The sequence below is a fragment of the Heterodontus francisci genome, chromosome 34, assembly GCF_036365525.1.
Source record: "Heterodontus francisci isolate sHetFra1 chromosome 34, sHetFra1.hap1, whole genome shotgun sequence".
NCBI lineage: Eukaryota > Metazoa > Chordata > Chondrichthyes > Heterodontiformes > Heterodontidae > Heterodontus > Heterodontus francisci.
In genome coordinates, this window is record NC_090404.1 from 43534389 (window position 1) to 43556128 (window position 21740).

Genomic DNA, 21740 nt, shown 5'->3' on the forward strand with positions numbered 1-21740 from the left:
TACTCACTGCTCATGGTCTCTCAAGCCGCCCTATGCAAATCAGCCGAGTCTCCACAGGTTTATAAGGTCGGTGTTCAGACACACACCGTTACACAGAACAGTCAGTGCTGAGGTCTGGAGCTCACTTTGTTTAAATTGTTCCCTGCTGGTGAACAAACCATGAATATTGTTTGGGTTTCGGTCCTTTTAACCTGGTTACCAAGTAAGTGCTGTTTATTAAAGAGATTAAATGTTAATTGCATAAAACTGCGTGGCTGTGTGACATTGTGGAAATTGTCTTACCTTTAAACTCTTGTATTGTTTCAGACAAGCGATGTACTAAATATATTTTTCTCCATTCAGATGCCTTCACTACAAGAGTGGACCAAACACCAAGAACGGCAACGAGAGAGACAGGCGAATCCCTGAGCATTAACTGCGTCCTCACTGATACTAGCCATATTTTGTTCGGCACAAAATGGTTCTGGAATAATCCGGGTTCAACAGATTGGGAAAGCATAACGATTGGCGGACGATATGTTGAATCAGTCAACAACCAAGCAAAGTCATTTTCTCTGCAAATCAAGGACCTGACAGTTGAAGACAGTGGCACCTATTACTGCAAAGCGCAAACCATAGGAAGACGCAAACCACAGTTATGTGTCTGAGCTTTCACCAATACAAAAACATTTTCCAATCTCCAAGGGAAGAAAATACGAATTGTTTCGCTCTTTTCACTGAAACTTAATTTGCAGCATTGATTCTGAGACTGGAGATGATTTGCAAATAGCTGGTGACAGACCGCGCAGCAAAGACCCCCAAACGGGACAGTTGGATATGCAGAGCCGCTGTTGAACTTACATTTATGCAAGTAAACCTGTTTTTGCACTGAGCTGTACCACTGTGTCGATACTTCAGTAACCACAGCAATCGAAGAGCTGGTTCCTGTCATACACAAACTATGAAAACACTATTTTCATTGGAACAAGGGCAATATTTCTCTGATGCTGAAGTATGAAGAGTAGATACTCAGTATTTTGGAGGGATAACACTCTTCATTCTCAGAAAACCTTGGCAAAATGTATTATTTCGGGAATCCGGATTGCAGCATGCATCTCGACCTGAGTCACTTGTATTGATGTACATGAGACCTTTTTGCACTGATCTCTGTGACAGTGTGACTTGGTGAACACCACAGTAATGAATCTTGAATTCCCGCAATACATAAACTGTCCCCACTCTTCTTATTAAGAAGGAAATGCAAATTACCCTCTGAATGGCCAAGAAACCTCACGGTTAAATATTCCTTGTCTCTGTCAGACACTGGCTTGTATATTAAAGCCTTTTCTTTATTCATTGAGGTGATTATTTTATAATTGTTATCATATATTGATAATAGAGCATTGATGTTTCTCCAGGATTTGTATGAGTGGCTGAGAGTTATAAACGTCTAATGGGATTCCAATATAGAGGCAATGATTTAAATCATATTTACTGCATCTTTCAACCAGTACCTTGGAATATCTGAAGGATTTTCTGTGATGTTTGCAACATTGGATTTCTTGTGCTGGTGTGAAATGATGTGTAGCTGCGATGACACAGTGATTCAGGCAACAGCACAAACCTCTCAGACAGTTATTTCCTTGACTATTAGTGAATGTGGCTGCATAATGCGATTTCTTCCTCATCGTTGCTACTACACAGAGTTTGAAATCAATTTTAGGTCGACCTTTGTTTGAAATCTATCCTCATTCTCCGATGTTAAATCAGCGGATTGTTTTTTTCAGAGCTACAGGAGTTTGCATTGCACATAGAAAATAGCTGGATGGATAGCAACTGACAGGAAAATGAAGATTTATTGATCACTAATATATTCGAATGATCCTTTTGATCGGTGTTACTTTGTTATATTTATTAACGGACATTTGGTTCATTGACCCTTTTTGAACAGGGCTGACTGGGAGCTGACTGACTGTGTAGCTCCAGTGACTACGACGGAGCTGGCACCGTGCTGACTGTGAACTCTGGTAAGTCACCTCTCTTGCTACTTTATCACTAAAATCTTTTCGATAGAGGATTAGAAAATTCAGTGCTCTCGTTCAAAATCGCCTGAACATGAAACGCAATAGCTATAGTTTTTCAACTGACTCGGTTAGGTTAGCTCTCAGTTAATTTGGCTTAAAATTATAATATATTTTTCAAAAGCGATTTTACCCAAGAATAAATTGAACATGGATTTAATTCTGTAATTTACCTCTCATGTATGACTTTAGGTACTGATTTGAATAGATGATGTTAGTTTTAACAGATAAAGCTGACCGAGTCTTCTGAAGTTACTTCCTTACAGAGCTGTCCCTGTATATCCTTAATGTAAACTATTTCTGATTCATAAATTAATGCAATTCTGGGGCGAGAGAAATTTTCTCCAAGCAAGGAGTGGATGAAATTGTATAAACTGCTGTTTACGAATTCCGTGCCGCTTCTAAAAACCTTTTTGTATAAAAGAGTATCTGTTCAGTTAATATCGGCACACAACCTGCAAGTACGAATTCTGACATTTGTGACTCTGGATTAAAGGCGCACATGTCAGCGACCTAGAAAGTGACCCATTGTCGGGACGAAATTGATCTCATCCTGTCGCGCAAAACGGGGGATAGTGAATGGACAGCCTGTTAAACAAGGCGGCAGCTATTTTCACTCATTGACTTGGAAAACGTTGCCAAGGTTTTAATTTCAAACTAAGAAAAGTATCAACGAAACTATCGAGCTTCCAAAAGAGCTTGAACTGTGAACCACAGTGGAAAGTCTGAGACCTGGTGAAAAACCAACTGCCGATTCACGATGAGCCGCTGTTGCGCTACTGATGTAGACAATTTCACCCCCGAGACTGTTATTCTGTTGGAATCCTGTGTACATGGAAACCACTTCCCTGGACACCCATGTTTCAGCTAATAGGAGGGCTCTGTGTATAAGACTACAGTAGGTTACTGTGTAAAAAGTAGGTTCTCTTTTAAAATATGTGTTTGGAAATGAAATAAGTGGTCTCTTTATTTACTGCTTTAAGGAGAATAGTGACGTCTTGATTTACTTACTTATTTTAAATTTGAGGAAGCAGTCTATTTATTTGGAATCTGAGTGCTCCATATTCATGTTGGGCGGTGATGTAAAACGAGTGGGATCGGATCGGCCGCCCGTTCTATGCAGCGCTTGATATTAAATTCCATTGTCAACAATGGAACTGAATATCAGGCGCCGCCTTTAACAGGCGCCTGATCCGATAAAGCCTGTTCTGCGCCATCACCTGAGAAGAATTTCTAGCCCATTGTATTTGAAGGTGAACAGTGAGATACAGATTAGACTAGAAACATTGCTAAGGTGCAGCTTTTATCGCAGAGTTAGAACATGTCACTTATCAAAAGGAAAATCTCTCTAAGAAGGCAGGAGAGTGGATGGTGAGAAAAGCCGATTGGGTCCATTTCACGCCTCGATACATGATGTTCCACAATGGAATTACCTCCCAAAACAACCGATACCTCCCAGTTTAAATAAAAAGCAAAAAACTGTCAGCTTTCCGATGTGATATTCCAGGACCAACCACCTAATTCTGTCCGCTACATTAATTCAGAGGTTAATCTGTTTATTTAAAAGTGGTTGCAGAATACTGAACTTAGGAAAATCAAGCGTTAAGCGTGGTTCCCTGAGATGAACAATGGTGATATTTCGAACTAATTTCATTCTTTGCCTCCTCGGCCTGAATACAACAAGTAAAGCAATGGTATTAATATCTGTCAATGGTATTCACATTCACACTATCATAGGCAAATCATTTTATGTGATCTTCCAACTTGCCCAATGATTAAGAATTTACTACTTGCGTTGTTGGTGTTGGTCATTTTCCAGCTAATTAATTTGTTTATTTCCACTTTGTCATTTTATTACTTGCTCTTTGATTGTTTTAAAAAGATGTATATATTTTTCAACCAGTCTTTTGTAAAAGAAAATCACATATGATTGGAGATTTATCGATTTTTCCGTGATTTTATTTTTCGCTGCCAATATTTTCTAGACTCCTGAACGAGCCCCGCCCAACTCTGCCTATGTTGTGTGCCTTGAATATTTAAATTATATCTGCTTGTTTGTATATTTCACCCTAACACAGCAGAGCACAAAATCTCTCTGGCTCACAGCACATATTGTAAATTCCATTGGGTGCTTCGGAATGTTTTGAACATATTTGTTTTACCGATTGCCAAATCCTCGAATTCTGCCGTGATTTTACTGAACTAGTCCCAGCCTTCCACTGTCCCACAGACCAGTTTGCTCTGTGTCTCACTTTTCTTCATTCAAATGAACGGGAACATCGCACTCCCAGTACCCGCTTTTCAGTCCATTGAAACTTATGGCGTTGGGATTGTGCAAATTCCAGATCTGTGCTAGAAGTGCATAATCGTAAATCATGCCCCATAGTTAATTTCTTGGCCACCTGTAACAGACTGATGCAGAATCCATCTTTTCCCATTGATCCAGTTCTGAGGAAAGTTTCACAATTTATTTTCACTTCAACACTTCCTATAGTTCCAAAATAAGTTTTATTCACAATTTCTTGAAACCCACATTGTTAGAATTCTCAACTATAACAATATTTATTCAGCAATAGTCAAATTATAAACAGATCCCTCAAATCAGCAATAAGGGCTTTAATTTATGTCGTGACTTTAATTTAATTCGAGACACAGGGTTCAGTACTGAGGGAGGATTTAGAAGTAGGAAAAAGCGAGATGAAGACAAGTAGAAAAATTTTAAATTGGAAACATAGGGAAGTAATGAATATCAGCGAGGACAGGACTGATGGTTGATTGGAACTTGGTGCAGCTGGTGACTGTTGGGTAAACTGATGTTTCTGCATTGCAGGAAATAAAGCTGATAAAGGCATGCAGGAAGGGATCAGTTGCAAATTGTCTGTGGTAGTATTGCGGGCAGGTGATGATAGAGACTGAAGTGGGCGTTCATTGTGTTGAGAGAATAGGGGGTGAAAGGATATGAGGTTCTGGTATGAAGAGGATGTAGAGACTGTGAACAGTCTGCTTGTGCCGAAGACAGTGGTCAGGTAGGCCGATAGAACCAGTGGTTAGGTAACAGAGTTAACGACAGGGCCAATTAACAGAGCTAAATCTAACCTAAACAGTTTGTTTAATAGTGTGTCACATTTATATTGAGAAGAAACAATCCCAAACTAGCGTAATAAAGAGATTATCAGTTCCAACCTTGCTTTTACATTATTCCTAGTATATTCACTGAAACGGTCAGAAGTGACATCAAATTAACACTTTGTAATTTTATAATGTTTTCCTCATTTGACAGAAGATTCTGATTTACTGCTGATGAATGAATTAACAATTCATAAATGGCCACTCTTCTCGGTCACGTTTCTCCATATTGGTTCGTTCTGAACCATCCTGTTGTACTATGTATACCTTGCATCATTGTCTTTGTCGATAACCTGCAAGCTTGCAATGACTGAATGTTAGATGTGAGGATTCCGAAAATCTAACGATTAGTATTGGAGATTAGTTTGAACAGAAGTAGATATTGGATTGTAATCAAAAATTGGTCGGTAAAACAGTAAGCATAACAGGAAGTCTTCAAAGATGGGATGTTTCGGCAATAGGGTTGGTGCATTTCCAAGAGAGGCAAGGGAAGAGCATCCAAAGATAGAGCTCCATGAAAGAGTAAAGCTGCAGTGTTAAAATGATACTAAACCGGAAGCTTATGATAATTCAGTAGAGAAGCAAGCTGAGTATAGGAAGTGCAGGGAGAACTGAAAAAGGGAATGGAGGTGAAAAGAAAGAGTATAAGATTAACAGCTAAAATAAAAGGGAACTCAAAAGTCTTTTATAAACTTATGAATAGTAAAATGATTGTCAAATGAAGGGTGGAACTGATTAGGGACCAAAACATATATTTTTGTGGAGTTAGAGGGCTTGGCTGAGGTACTAAATAAATAATTGCCATTTATCTTTACTAAAAATGAGGATGCTGCCAATGTCATAGCAAATGAGGAGGTAGTAGGGAAAATAGGTTAAAATAGATAAAGATGTGATAATTAAAATGTTGGCAAAGCTTCAAGTAAAAAGTCACCTGGACGGAATCCAATGCATCCTAACTTGTTACGGGAAATAAGGGTGAGCATAGCCGAGGTTCTGGCCGCAATATTCCATTCCTCCTCAGATATTGGAATGGTCCCATAGGACTGGAGAACATAAAATGTTAGACCTTTGTCCGAAATGTGAAGAGTTATAAACCCGACGACTGCAGCCAGTCAGCCTAATGTAGGTGATTGAGAAATTTTTAGAGGCAATAATGTGAGGCAAAATAAATTGACACTTGGGAAAATAAGGGTTAATAATTGATAGCATCTCAGATTTGTTAAAGACAAATCGTGCTTAACTAATTTGGTTCAGTTCATTGATGGTGTATTGGAAAATGTTGATGAGGGTAGTGTGAATGATGTTGATGTAAATTGAAATTCAAAAGTTGTTTTGATAAAGTACCACATAATAGACTTGTTAACAAATTTTAAGTCCATGGGATTTTGGGGGCAGTGACTGCGTTGGTACGAGATTAGCCAAGAAACACAAAGCGGGGAGTAGTTGTATACAATTATCTTTCGAACTGAAAACTAGCATACAGTGGTGCCACCCAGCATTATTAATACTACTGCTCTTTTGGATATAAATTAATGACCTGGACTAGAGGATACAGGGCTAATTTCAAAGTTTGGAGATGACTTGAAACTTGCTATTGTAGAAAACAGTGACGAAAATATAGACTGATTGATCAAAAAGGCAGACACATGGCAGGTACAATTGAATGAAGAGACGTGTTAAGTGCTGCATTTTGGTAGAAAGAATGAGGAGAGACAATATAAACTAAATGATACAATTTTTAGGGGGTGCAGGAACGGAGAGACCTGGGTCTGCATGTACACAAATAGTTGAAGGTGGCATTTATCATCAGAGATATAGATTACAAATGCATGGAAGCTATGCTGGATCTTAAAAGTTAATGGTTAGGCCCCAACTGGAATTATGTGACCATTTTATGAACCGCACTTAAGGAAGGATATTAAACCCTTAGGAAGGGTGCAAAGGAAATTTACAACAATGGAACCAGTGATGTTAGTTATGAGGAAGCTTTATTGAAACTGGGATTGTTCCTCTTGGAGCAGGGCATGTTAAGGCAAGATGTAATGGAGATGCTAAAATCCCGAAGTGTTTTGATAGAATAGTTCCGGACAAACTGTTTTCAGTGGCAGAGACGTCAGGAACACGTGGACACAGAGTGAAGAAAAGGAACTGGAGGAGAGATAGAGAGCTTTTTATGCATTGAGTTGTTACGATCTGAAATGCACTGCCTGAAAGCCTAGTGGAAGCTGATTCAATTGCAACTTCCAAAGGTAAATTGGATAAAAACGTAAAGGGAGAAAATTGCAGAGCTGTGGAGGAAAAGCAGGGAGGACTAATTGGACAGTTCCTTCAAAGAGCCAGGCACAGGCACTATCATGGAATAATCTCCTTCTGTGTTGTATCATTTGGTGTCTCTATGATTACAGATGCTCTAAGTTTTATAATGTTGCTTCTTATCTGGCTGCCAATGGTGGGACGATGGAAATCAGAGATGGGCAAGAGACCAGGATTGTAGAAGGACAGAGATCGCGGAGGGTTTTAATGTTGGAGAAGGTTTCAGAGACGGTCATGAGAATTTGACCACAAGGATGATAATTTTAAATTCGAAGTGTTGTACAACTGGAAGCAAATGTATGTCACTAAGCACAGGAGTGATGCATGAACAGGACTTGGTGCGAGTTAGTATCCAGGCAACAGAACTTTGGATCAGCTCAATTTTATGGAGGATGAAAGGTGGGGGGCCGGCTTGGAGAGATTGGAATAGGCGAGGCTGCAGATAGGCGGAGGCAGGGGCGGAGGCAGGAAATCTTACAGATGTGGACGTAAACGGCGTTTGCAGTGATGAGGATATGGGATCAGAAGTTTATCTCAGGGTCAAATCTGACATCCAGGTTAAGAACAGACTGGTTCCACCTCAGACAGTGACGGCAAAAGACTGAAGTCAGTTCGGGAGCAAGTGAAATTTGGGAACTTTTCATGAGAACAAACTATAACAGACATACAAATTATGAGAGCAAAATACTGTGGATGCTGGAAATCTGAAATAAAAACAAGAAATGCTGGAAACACTCAGCAGGTCTGGCAGCATCTGTGGAGACAGAAGCTGAGTTAACGTTTCAGGTCAGTGACTCTTCTTCGGAACCCAGTCTTTGGCTGTTGGAGGAAACTGGAACACCCAACTGAAACCCACACGGTCACAGGGAGAACTTGTAAACTCCACCCAGGCAGTACCCAGAACTAAACCCAGGTCGCTGGAGCTGTGAGGCTGCGATGCTAACCATTGCGCTGCTGCGCCACCCGCTCTGTTTCAAAAACAATTCCCTGTAAAGTTAAGAAATCAAATTGCTCCATAAGCACACAAATCAAAACAGATGATTGGTAACAAACAACAACAACAACAACTTGCATTTATATAGCTCTTTTTAATGTAACAGAATGTACAAGGCACCTCACAAAAACGTTATAAACCAAAATTTGACAACGACCCACATAAGGTGATATTACAGTGCATGGCCAAAAGCTTGGTCAAGGAGAAAGGTTTTAAGGAGTATCTGAAAGAAATAAAGAGAGGTAAAGAGGCAGAGAAAATTAGGAGGGAATTCAGAAAGGCAGCTGAAGGCATGGACACCAACTGTGGAACAATTAAGATCGGCGCTGCTCAAGAGGCCAGAATTAGATGAACGCAGATACCTCAGAGTGTTATGGAAATGGAGGAGATTAGAGAGGTAAGGATGGGCGAGGCCATGAGGGACTTGAAGGCAGTGATGAGAATTTTCAAATCAAAGCGTTGGTTGATCGAGGCACAATGTAGGTCAGCCAGCACAATGATGGTGTGTGAACAGGACTTGGTGTGATTAAGAAACGGTCAGCAGAGTTTTGGATGACCTTACTTTTAGGGAGAATGGGCAGGAGTGCATTTCAACGGTCGAGACTATAAGGTAACATAGGCATGAAGGACGTTTTCAGCAGCAGAAGAGCTGAGGCAGGGGCGAAGTCATGTCACGTTATGGAGGTGGAAATAGGCGGTTTTAGTGATGGAGAGTACAGATATGTGGTCAGAAGCTGATCTACCAGTCAAATATAACAACAAAGTGGCAAACAGCTTGGTTTACCTTCAGACGGTTGCAAGGGAGAGAAATGAAGTCAGCAGCGAGGGAATGGACTTTACAGCAGGAACTGAAGACAATGGCTTTTGTCTTCCCAATATTTAGTTGGAGTAAATTTCTGCTTATTTACTATTGGATGTTGAACTAACAGTCTGACAACTTAGAGACAGTGAAGGAGTCAAGAGAAGTGGTGGTGAGGGGGAGCTGGGTATCGTTAGCACACATGTAAAAACTATTGTGTCGCTGAAGGGCTGCATGTAGATAAGAAATACGAGGAGGAATGGGGGAAATAATAAAGGATATACATTCAATATCTGACCATCACTGCACCCACATCAAGGGTGAGGATAATTTTGCCCCAGCGCATTGATCATTCTTTATTCAGAAATTAACAACTTATAAAAATAAATGAACGTTCATTCAATATCTAAACTCCTTTCTCCCAACACGTCCACTGTGATATCCCTACATTTCTTCCCAATTTCAATAGCCACAGCCACACCAACAGAAAATTGCAATGTGATAAACACAGAGGCATTGGATAAGTCGCAATGGCCCCTGGAAACCTCCTTTATCAGACTGGGGCCTTGGACTTGTCCTATCCCATAATATGTTTTCACGAACAAGCAATCCCTGTATAACACAACTCATAGAACAGCAATATATTGTGATCTTGAATGTAAATGGATCAGTGACATTTCAGAAGCAGTATTTTTTTTTTTTAAAGTAATCTCTTATATGCCATCTATTTGTATTAAACTTTGCTCAGGCAGTGCTTGCGAACCAATCATATTATCTTAAGAATCAATAGCTGGCCTCTAATTTTGAAAATATTTCACAGCAATACTAAGGAAAATAAAACAAATGACAATTAACCAGAGACCGTGATTTCAATAAATAAATGAAGATTTGAATTTCTATCGGGTCTTTCACGTGCTCAGTACGTCCAAAGGCTTTTTGAAGAGTAGTCACTATTGGAATGTATGAAACGTGCACAGCAAGATCCCACAAATAGCAATGTGATAATGACGAGATCATTAGTTTTAGGTGTTGGGTGAAGGATAAATGATGGCCGGGACATGAGGGAAATGGTCTTTTCATATTTATAGAAGGGAGTAAAATATCCTTGTAATTCTAGGACCTGCTCCACCAACCATCAGTCTCCTCTACTCTGCAAGTGACGAACAGAGAATAAAGGGGTTGGTACAACTGTTTTGCCTCATCAGTGAATACAAACCAGAAAGCATTACAGTGAGCTGGGAGAAGAATGGAAACTCCATACAGTCTGGCTTTACCACCACATCCCCAACTAAAACATCGAATGGAGATTTTAGCTCCACAAGCATCCTTAAAGTGCCCCTGCAGGAATGGAGTAGCGGTTCTGTGTACAGCTGCCAAGTATCCCATTCTGCAACCAACAGTGTACAGCGGAAAGACATTAGATCAAAATCAGGTGAGGAAATGAAACCAATTCAGAAGCTTGCACGAATGAAGTATTCCCACTTTCTTTATCAATATTGGATTAGTTGGGATGTTTTTGTGACAATTTATCGATGAGGATTAAACATTCCTGAACTGGTCCAGTGAATGACATCTGCACCAGTTCATGGTGTACTGGAATTCTAAAAATTGTTGGGAATGTTTCAGCAGCAACGTCCGAGCGACCTGAAGCTGCTCTTTCAAAGAGCCAGCACAGGCACGATGGACCGAATGGCCTCCTTCTGTGTTATATCATTCCCTATTTGAGCGGCAATGACTGAGGTACTGGATGGTGCTCACTGTGAGGCTAGTATTGCAAAAGGCACTAAGATGTCTTGACATGAATATGAAGATGTGGCCAATGTAATGCATCGAACATAATCTTTTATGATATTAGGAATAATTTATAAAGATCGTCTCACATCCCATTTAATTAGTTCACCAAATCAATCCAGGTGAAACAGGACAGAAATACAGATCAAAAGTGTATCTTCAGAAAATAATGGATCAAATTTCACAGTACGGTTCAGTTACTCGTTACATTTCTGAGGATTTATTATATCTGCTGCTGCATTCGGTACAAAATTGTGTAAATAAAATGAAATAGGTGAGAGTGGGACAGAGAAAGTAAGAACAGTGAGTGAGAGAGGGATAGTCATTGAGAGAGAACTGCTACTAAATTAAAGAGACAGATATGATCAGAAAACCGAAATAAAACAACAAACGGTTCTTTCTTTTAAATATTTTATTTAAAACGACATGGGTAAGAGCCATGGAAATACGACTATTTGGACAACAATTCTAGGGAGTCATCAAACACGATCGGCCCAATTTATTTGTCTATTTCTCTCTTTCTTTCCCTCTCCATCTCCCTCAGCTTTTCTCTCTGTGTCTGTCACTCTCCCACTTTAGAACCCACTGTCTCTCTCGCACACTCCGTTTCCATGTCGCTGCATGTTTTTTAAAAAATCTCTGTTGGTGTCTGGCTCTTGGACTCCCTTTATCTCTTTCTCTCCCCTCTCTCTTTATCTCTCTGCCTCTCACTCTTTCTCTGACGGTCTCTCCATCCCACTCTTTCTGCTGTTATCTCTCTCTCTGCTGCTCTGTCCCTGCCTGTCTCTCCCTATCGATTTATCTCTCTCTTGTCCTGTTCCTGATGCTCATTATCTCTGTGTTGTTCTCTGTTTTTTCTGTTTGTCTCTTTGTATCCAGTTCTCTTTTTGTCTCTCTCCCTGTCATTCAGTATAAATTATTTTTTCAAATTAGTGATTCACTCAAACTGCACGAAAACAACAGAATGATATTTTAAATTCAATAATAATCAGTAAAAATATGTTCATCAACTATCAGTTGTCACTGAAATTAAATGCTTCCTAAACAAAGAGATTGGTCAACATAAAATTTGCAGATGACACTAAGGTCGGTGGAGTTGTAGATAGTGCCGAAGGATGTTGGAGGGCACAGAGGGAAATAGATAGGCTGCAGAGCTGGGCTGAGAGATGGCAAATGGAGTTTAATGCGGAAAAGTGTGAGGTGATTTACTTTGGAAGGAGTAACAGGAATGCAGAGTACTGGGCTAATGGGAAGATTCTTGGTAGTGTAGATGAACAGAGAGATCTTGGTGTCCAGGTGCATAAATCCCTGAAGGTTGCTAACCAGGTTAATAGGGCTGTTAAGAAGGCATATGGTGTGTTAGCTTTTATTAGTAGGGGGGTCGAGTTTCGGAGCCACGAGGTCATGCTGCAGCTGTACAAAACTCTGGTGAGACCGCACCTGGAGTATTGCGTGCAGTTCTGGTCACTGCATTATCGGAAGGATGTGGAAGCTATGGAAAGGGTGCAGAGGAGATTTACTAGGATGTTGCCTGGTATGGAGGGAAGGTCTTACGAGGAAAGGCTGAGGGACTTGAGGTTGTTTTCGTTGGAGAGAAGGAGGAGGAGAGGTGACTTAATAGAGACATATAAGATAATCAGAGGGTTAGATAGGGTGGATAGTGAGCGTCTTTTTCCTCGGATGGTGATGGCAAACACGAGGGGACATAGCTTCAAGTTGAGGGGTGATAGATATAGGACAGATGTGAGAGGTAGTTTCTTTACTCAGAGAGTAGTAAGGGCGTGGAACGCCCTGCCTGCAGCAGTAGTAGATTCGCCAACTTTAAGGGCATTTAAGTGGCCATTGGATAGGCATATGGATGAAAATGGAATAGTGTAGGTCAGATGGTTTCACAGGTCGGCGCAACATCGAGGGCCGAAGGGCCTGTACTGCGCTGTAATGTTCTAAATTCTAAATTCTAAACGCATTGTCCTGTTTCTGTATCTCTGGTTTCTCAGTGACAGAAATCACAGTATTTCTCAGAGATCCCTCCATTGAAGACATCTGGATCAATAAGACTGCCACCCTGGTGTGTGAAGTGGTCTCTACAGATCCCACTGAGATTGCGATCTCTTGGACAGTTGATGGTAAGATGAGGATTGAAGGAGTTCAAATCGAAGCAATTACAAAGGATGGAAACCAGTACCTGACAATCAGCCGCTTGACAAGCAGCGTGGAAGAATGGGATAGCGGGGTTGAATACTCATGCTTAGCACATGGGGACCAATCATCAAATCCGGTAACAAAACAAACAAGAAGGACAAAAGGTGGGTAAAAATATATCGCCCTGTTTTTAAATGACTGTGGAAGGAAGACTAACCCTGGTTGAAATTCTGTTACAGTCGAGCCAATACAGCCAAAGGTCCGCCTCCTGCCTCCATCACCAGAGGAGATTCAAAATACCAGCACCGCCATTCTCACATGCTTGATAAGAGGATTCTATCCTGATAAAATCACCGTTTCCTGGGAGAAGGACGGAGTTGCTTTAAACTCGAACGTCACCAGTTTCCCCACTGCTCTTGAACAGGACCAGAGCTTCAGCACAAGCAGCCTTCTCATTTTACCTGCAGCTGAATGGAAAAAGGGAGAAACATACACCTGTTCCGCCTTACATTCACCTTCAGACTCGACCGTGAAGAGGGCCATCAGCAAACCGAAAGGTAAGGGTAGTTACACAATATATACTCACACAATCAGTGCTTTGCACTTCATCTAAAGGCAACATCAAACAACAGGGGCACTAGTGATCAGATACCTCTAGTTGGAGGAACAGCAAAATGTGTGGATAACAATTAATGCAGCCTTAACTCACAGGCCGCACGGAGACAATAAACTGATCAGCACTCAGTGTGTGCGCCGCCAGAAACATGTGAGGACCCAATGGTAAGAATGAAGGAGGAGAAGAATTTCTCCAACTTCACTGTACGGTTCACTGGTGATTGTGGGCGATCATTAAACAGCAATAAACAGTAGATAAACATGCATAGAGTTCCATAATGTGGGGAGAAGACTTTGGGTGCTGTTTACTTCGTTCTGTACTGCTGGATTTAAGTCCGATACAACACTGAGTGCCGGCAGTCAGTTAAAAGCCAAAAACAGCCAGTTATCAGGCGACACAGCCAATTTAGTCAGTAGCTTTTTGCATTTCAATTACTCATATCTTCTGCACCGCCAGGGTTAGAGGTCATAAAAGGAGTCTAATAACGTCATCATGAACAGAATCCAATGCTGTGACCTTTTGTTTTGATGAGTGTAAACTAAACTGTTTTCATTTCTGATTGTTTTTATTCCAATCAAATTACAAATAGTGAGGTATATTGGAACCCACTACATTCTGGCTACGGGACTGCAACTGACCTGCAGCACCAGTCAGTCTGATGCGTGAACGTCTGCAGCATGAGAACGGGAACAATTTGTCCCAATTAAATTCCAGTCAGAGGAATTCCTGATCTGTGGAATAAATTATTGTAAATATTATTAGCACAATAATAGTCCCACCACCTTCGTGTGAAGGATGAAGAAGCAATAAACTTCCCTGGATCTGGGGTTGGATACCCGTTTCTTGCTGAGTTCGTTGATTTCACCTGATGGTGCTCGGGGCCTGAAATGGGTCTTAGTGTCCCTAGATTCACGAAACAGCAATAGTGCGTGGTTCCACTCCTGACCGATGGTAAGTGCATGTGTGCTATTTCTGGGAAGAAGAAGAGAGGACATTGGCTGCAATGTCCTCACGGTACAACAACCTGCTGATATTTACTGTGTTTCGGGTCTCATGAACAATAGATCATTGGCTCAGGTACCAGAGGGTGGCCAATAGATCTCGTACAGCAGTGAGTACAGGAGAGGATAGAATCAGGCAAATATTGTTATCAGACGCAGTCATAAACACTAACAAACAAGTTTCTGGCATTGGTGAGGACCCCTACACTGTAATAGTCAGCTATGCAGACCAAACACGCCCTATGTCCTGCCACCAGACCTCGCTGAGTTGACGAATCTCAACTGCTGGCTTTTTGGCAGACGCAATAGCCTAGATACATCCGGGTTAGTGAGGCGAACACCATTGTTTCCTCTTACATAGGGTTATATAGAATATACAGCACAGAAACAGTCCATTAGGCCCAATAAGTCCAGGCAAGCGTTTATGCTTCACTCAAGTCTTCCTTCAGTATTTCCCTATCTAACTCTTTGAACATAATGCTCCATTGCTATCTCCTTCATATGCTTGGCTAGACTCCAGTTAAATACAATTATACTGTTCACTTCAACCACTCCTTGTTGTCAGGAGTTCCCTATTTTCACCTTTCTCGAGATAAAGAAGCTTGTTCCGAATGCCCTATTGAATTTCTTGGTGACTACCTTATGATAATGGCCACTAGCTTTGCTCTTTCCCAAGTGAAAAACTTCACTGTGTCTACTCGACCAAACCTTTCATAATGAAAAAAAAACTCTATTGGAGAACCCCTCAGCCTTCTCTTTTCAGCAGAAAAGACACCTAGCCTGTTCAATCTCTCCTGAAATGTATTCCCCCGTATTGATGTTGTCATCCTTGTAAATAATGTTTGCGCCCTCTCTAATGCCTCTGCATTATTTTTTCAATATATGACAAGCATACTGTGCGCAGTAATCCAGGTGTAGTCAAATCAAGGTTCGATGCAGTTTTAGTGTAACTTTCAATTCTAGTTTTTTTTATGACCTTGTTAATCTGCGTTTCTAGTTGTAATGATTTATGTATCTGTAATCCCAGATCCATTTTCTCCTCTTCCACATTTATATTCTTATTTTCTAAGTAATATGCCACCTCTTTAACTTTCTTGGTGAAATGCAATACTCTGCATTTATTTATGTTAAATTCATTTGCCAATTATTTCTCCATACTGCAAGTATCTTCATATCTTCTTGCAATTTGTTGCAGTCCTCCTCAACATTGGCTATTCGCCTGAATTTGGTGTAATCCACAAATTTAGAAATTGGATTTCTCATTTTACCATCCCAAACATTAATGGTCCTCCGATCTGAGGAGGTCAGGTGGAGTTCGATGTGTTTGCACCTCTGGCGAGTGCAGGACTGGACGGGGCTCTGATGTTGCTGCTGTAGGATAGGCTGTTGGCATTCACATTTTCTGCTGATCTACTCAGAGTGTCCAATCGGTAGAGGTACTCAAGGCAAGCGATTCAGTGGAGCCTGTACTGGAGTAACAATGACAGCAGGCATTTATATAGCACTTTTAAACGCCTCGTGCCTCTTCACAGAAATCGATAGGAAGTGAATCTAAATATGCACGCTGTCTTTGTTTTAGAATGCTGAGGTGATGATTTGAGTGTTGAAATCAGCCCAAGTCCCACACATGACATTTCTGCTTGTCGTTGCCTCAACATATCTCAGGGTTGAAACTCAGTTTGCTGTTTAAACCAATGGAGATGATTCATTTTATTGCAATCAGTCATCTGACATTCTCACTTTTTTGTGCCTTCCTTTTTCCTTTTTCTGCCAAAAATAGCAACTTTTTGAAATGAAAGTAAGATCAAATCCCTTCAGATAAATGGGTTCTTGTAACATACACCATGAAATATTCTTCTTTCATTTTATGAAGGGATGTTAACTTAATGGGATGAAATCAGGGATCCCAGTGAGTAGACAAATACATGTTTACATCTGCCAATCTGGAAGGAGAGCCAATGGGAATGATGAGAATCAAGAAACAGTTTGCACAGCACTCCCTTCTGAAACATCATTGAGAGAAATTCACCAATTTTAGTGTAGATTAGAAAAAAAAAGTAACAATGTTGGACATGCGCAATAAATATGTAACTTTAGTCCCTTGTAGAGATCTTGAGAATTTCAGAGATGACATCCTCGCCAAATATAATGACGGTGGTTTCGATAATGTTCAGAGAAACAAATTTAACTTTTAGTGAAAACAAAGGAGAATGCTTATTCTTTTAGATTTCATGCCATGTATAAAGAAAGTAATGATTCTTACGGGCAGAGTGACCATTTTACTTTAAAAACTGAAGACATGTTTTCCAAAATCTTTAGCATTTATCTTAATTTTGTAAAGGTCGGATACTAGAGAAAACCTTTCCACCGTCACTGATGTCAATATCGTGTACCTCTGGGCCAGGTATATCATCGTAAAATTATAGACTTCCTCACTTTACACACTTAAATAATGGTGTCTTTAATCTCAACCTTCCAGCAATGCTTCTTCCTAGATCAGAGTGGTAGTTTTTACGTTTTCCTAAATACATTGTAGCTTTTAAGTGACCAGCGAAATCGGTGTCAAATTATGTAGAACATCTGCTTGTTGGTTTTGAGGCCACGCTTCCATTCATTGCTCAGGCAGAGACAAGTTCATTTCAACCCAAATGCTTGGACTGAAAAAGAGGAGAATTTTAGTCACTTTATAGGAGGTATATTTGAACCCACCACATTCAGGACACAGGGCTGCAATTGACCTCTAGCATCAGTCAGTCAGTCTGATGGGTGAACGTTTGCAGCATGAGAGCGGGGACTATTAGTCCCAATTAAATCCCAGTCAGAGGAATTCCCGATCTGTGGAATAAATAATCAGAAATATTTTTGCGGACATCATCCAGGGAAGCCAGGAGATGAAAGCAACAAGACCAGAAGGGCGCTGCATCTTATTAGCTAAACAGAAACAATCTGAGAAAATTCCTAACCTACTCCAGTAAGTAGAATTATTTTACATCTCTTGGAGTATGTTGTTGTTGTTACCCTTGAATTCAACATGACAGCTTGAAATAACCATTCCCTCTTCTTTCAAGATGATTGTCATGAGGCAGACATTTCTGTCAATATATTGAACCCCCGCTTTGAAGAGATTTGGACTCAACGAACGGCGACCATTGTTTGTGAAATCCTTTACAGCGACTTAGAAAGCGTCATCGTGTCCTGGCAAGTGGATGGGAGTGGGAAAACGGAAGGAGTCGAGACTCAGAGTCCCGAGTGGAATGGAAGCAAATTCGCCATCGTTAGTAAACTGAAAGTCACTGCGGCAGAGTGGGACAGTGGGGTGGAATACGTCTGCTTCATAGAGGACAGCGAATTACCAACACCAGTGAAAACTTCCACCAGGAAAGTAAAGGGTAAGCACAGATAATACTCAGTCAGATGATAAATTATGTTAACAAATCACCCAGTTTCTTCATTAAATGTTCCTATGTCATCTGGGACCTGGGAAGTCACCAGACGGGTAAAAAATAGTATGAAAAAATAGAAGCGGTTTGACACTGTTGCATCCTAAGAGCGTCAGTGCTTTTTGATTGTCTCCAACTCTTTGCAATCTAACGTCAGACCACATTGAAAAACCACCAAAATAAAGAAAATTAATGGCACCCATGAACAAGAAGAGAAATATGTAAACTCTCACAGTTCGGAAACTATTCCAAATGCCCGAATGCACATTATTTCTAGAAAAGGGGAACATAAAGTGAAGACTGGAGAAGAAACAAACTCAGTTTAACCAATATTTCTCTCTTTACAGTTGGTGAAATGCATCCTCCTAAAGTCTACGTTCTACTTCCATCAGCGGAAGAGATAGACACTGAGCAGACGGCTACTCTGGTGTGTCTGGTCACTGGATTTTATCCTGCTGAGATTTACATCGCTTGGATGGCCAATGACACCCTTTTGGATTCAGGTTCTCCTAGCCAAGCAGAGATCGAGAAGAGAAATGATTCCAGCTCCATTGCCAGCAGATTGAAACTCACTGCGGTGGAGTGGAACAGCGGCACCACTTACACCTGTTTAGTGGGACACCCGTCCCTCCAAAGGGATTTACGCAGAAGCATAAATAAATCTTATGGTAAACCTACTTCAGTTAATGTTTCACTTGTCCTATCTGACAGTGTTAAATCATGTACATAACCCAGTGTGGGTGACTATCTGTTTCCCATAGATGTGTTACTGTTGTGATGTTCATAACTGTTTGAGTATCTGAGTCAGCGAATCTCCTGTTTATCAAATGTCACTGTCACCCTCTATGTCTACGAATAATTGTTGAGATATTTCACGAATATATGGAACCATATCAGTCAATGAAGGATAGTTATGGTTAGAATCCGATAACCCTGGATAACCTTAACACAGCTGAAATCGTTTTGAAGATCCCTTGAAGGGTTCAGTGATGTTATTGGATGAATAGGAAATTGTGCTTTCGTCTGTATGTGGGTCTGCTAATTGCAATAAATGTAGAATGAAAACCTGCTGGCTCCCCTATTTGTCGTTTGTGTGCGTGTTACTTTCACGATCTTCATTTTAAACTTGATCCAAATATGTATGATATACATTGTCTAATCTTCCAGCTGTGCAACACGTTTCCATTCCCCCATTTTTAGAGATACAAAGGGTGCTTTCAAACAGATTACACTACTCCTTACCGTGTTTGCAGCTTCAAGAGCTCTTGTGGTTTACATTTGGCCAATGATGTATCTAGTTGTAAATCGGTATGAGTAAAAGTAGAACAACATCCAGTCACTATTTAGTACGACAATAATTTACCAAAACTAGTGATTGCCTGTATTCACTCTTACTTATCTAGTCATAGCTAGATCTTCAGTGAGATCTCCACCAGCTCCCGCACCAGTATATCTGGAGTTCCATAAGGATCTATCCCTGGTCCTCTCCTATTGCTCACATACATGCTGTCTCTGGGTGACATCATCCAAAATCAGAGCCCACATGTACGCTGCTGACACCCAGCTCTATCTCACCATCACCTCTTCCGATCAATCCGCTGACTCTGATTAGTTTTTATTATTTGATGGGACATGAGCGTCAATGTGAAGACCAGCATTAGTTGACTTTGAGTTGGTGTTGATGAGCTGCCTTCATGAGCCACTGCAGTCCATCTGCTGTAGATACACCCACAATGCTGTTAGGAAGGGAGTTCCAGGATTTTGACCCAGTGACAGTGAAGGAACAGCGTTATAGTTCCAGGTCAAGATGGTGTGTGGCTTGGTGGGGAACTTGCAACAGGTGGTGTTCCCATGCATCTGCTGCCTTTGTCCTTTTAGGTGATAGAGGCTGTTGGTTTGGAAAGCTATTGTTTGAGGAGCTTTGGTGAGCGGCTGCAGTGCACCTTGTGTATTATACACGCTGCTGTCACTCTGTGTCAGTGGTGGAGGGAGTGAATGTTTGTGTTTTGGGTACCAAGCAAGGGGACAGCTTTATCCTGGATGCTGTCGAGCTTTTTGCATGTTGTTGAAGGTGCACCCATCCAGGCAAGTGGAGACTATTCCACCACACTCCTGTAGACAGACATTCGGGAGGCAGAAGTTGTTACTCACTGCAGAGTTCCCAGCATCTGACCTGTTCCTGGAGCCATAGTATTTATGTGACCGCTCCAGTTCATTTTCTGGTCAATGGTAACCCCCAAGATGTTGATGGCAATGCTATTGTTGTATTGAACTATTAATCTGTGCAGTTTCAAAAGTTTTTGTTTCCAAGGTATGACTTGACATTGGAATATCCTCAGCACTTTAGTGTCATTTGAGCTCATTGTCAGCTGGTGGGCTTCTGAATCACAATATTGTGGGTAGAAATTCGCCTCAAGTGACGGCGCCACCGCCTGAGAGGGATTTCAACTCCAGTGGGTTCAAGCTCCTCTGCCTGACTTCGGTTTCTAATCCAGGCTGACAATTCCACGCAACAGCGGGTGCGGTTTTCCAGATAAGATGCTGCTCCGTGGCCTCGTCTGGTTGTTCGGGTAGATGTTAAAGATACCCTGGGTGTATTGAAGGATTAGCGAGCTCTGCTGGCGGCTCCCAGAGCAACACTTATTAGACTAACTTCCCATTGACCACATTGCTGCTTTTTGGGCGTGGTTCTGGGTTAATTGACTGTGATGTAGTTTATCAAACATTAAAAAAGTAATTATTTGGCCGTACAGCTTTGTGACCTCTGGAAGCCGTGAAAGGCTATGTATGAAGTGGAATCTACTTTTCTTCTCATAATGGTCAGTTGAAGTGCAGCACAGGATCCGACAGTTTATCGAATGGGAAGCTAACCTGTATTCACAGCGAATTGCAGCCTGCAGTGAGACAGCTGATCCGATCATTGTTGGTGTTGCATTTTCTTCTCAAGGGGAAATCAGACCGTTCTTTAACGTAAAGCACTTTGCCTAATTACTGTGACTAGCCAGCCGAGTCAGAAGCTGCAACAGCTGTTTCATACGATCCATACAGGATTGTATCTGTATGAGTGGCGGAACCACTGTTCAGATGTGTAGTATCGGTCTAAGAAGGAGGCTGTCTCGCTGATTTGGGAACCGCTGTTCTATGGGTTGTGGTTAAGTCGCCATGTTGGAGGCTGCCTGATTGAGTGGAAGAACCGCTGTTCTTTGAGGTCCAGCGTCTCTCCACTCTGGAGAATGTCTCGGTGAAGGGGGGGCCGGCGGTAGGGTGGGGGGAGCGCTGTTCTATGAGATGTGGTAACTATCCATGCAGGCGTGTGCCTCAGTGAGTGAGGCAACCGTTGTTCGATGAGATGTGGTATCTCTCCTTCCTGGAGTGTGTCTTAGTGAGTGGGGGAACGTCTGTTCAATGGAATGTGGTAACTATCCATGCTGGAGGGTGTCACGGTGAGTGAGGGATCA

The 21740-nt window shown here is 41.3% G+C and overlaps 1 long non-coding RNA gene and 1 gene segment (V, D, J or C); one reads left to right on the forward strand and one right to left on the reverse strand.

Moving 5' to 3' along the window:
* The first annotated feature begins 79 nt into the window (after positions 1-79).
* Positions 80-19347, forward strand: LOC137349422 (Ig heavy chain C region-like). The segment is given in 8 exon segments: positions 80-202; positions 343-634; positions 1960-2006; positions 10410-10724; positions 13087-13389; positions 13465-13782; positions 17911-18231; positions 18630-19347. Coding segments are annotated over 8 exon segments (2022 nt in total).
* LOC137349423 (uncharacterized) overlaps positions 8408-21740 on the reverse strand; it is a 29453-nt gene continuing 16120 nt past the window's right edge. The window contains exon 3 of the long non-coding RNA XR_010969396.1: positions 8408-8486. This is a non-coding gene — a long non-coding RNA (uncharacterized lncRNA). The remainder of the gene's footprint in view (positions 8487-21740) is intronic.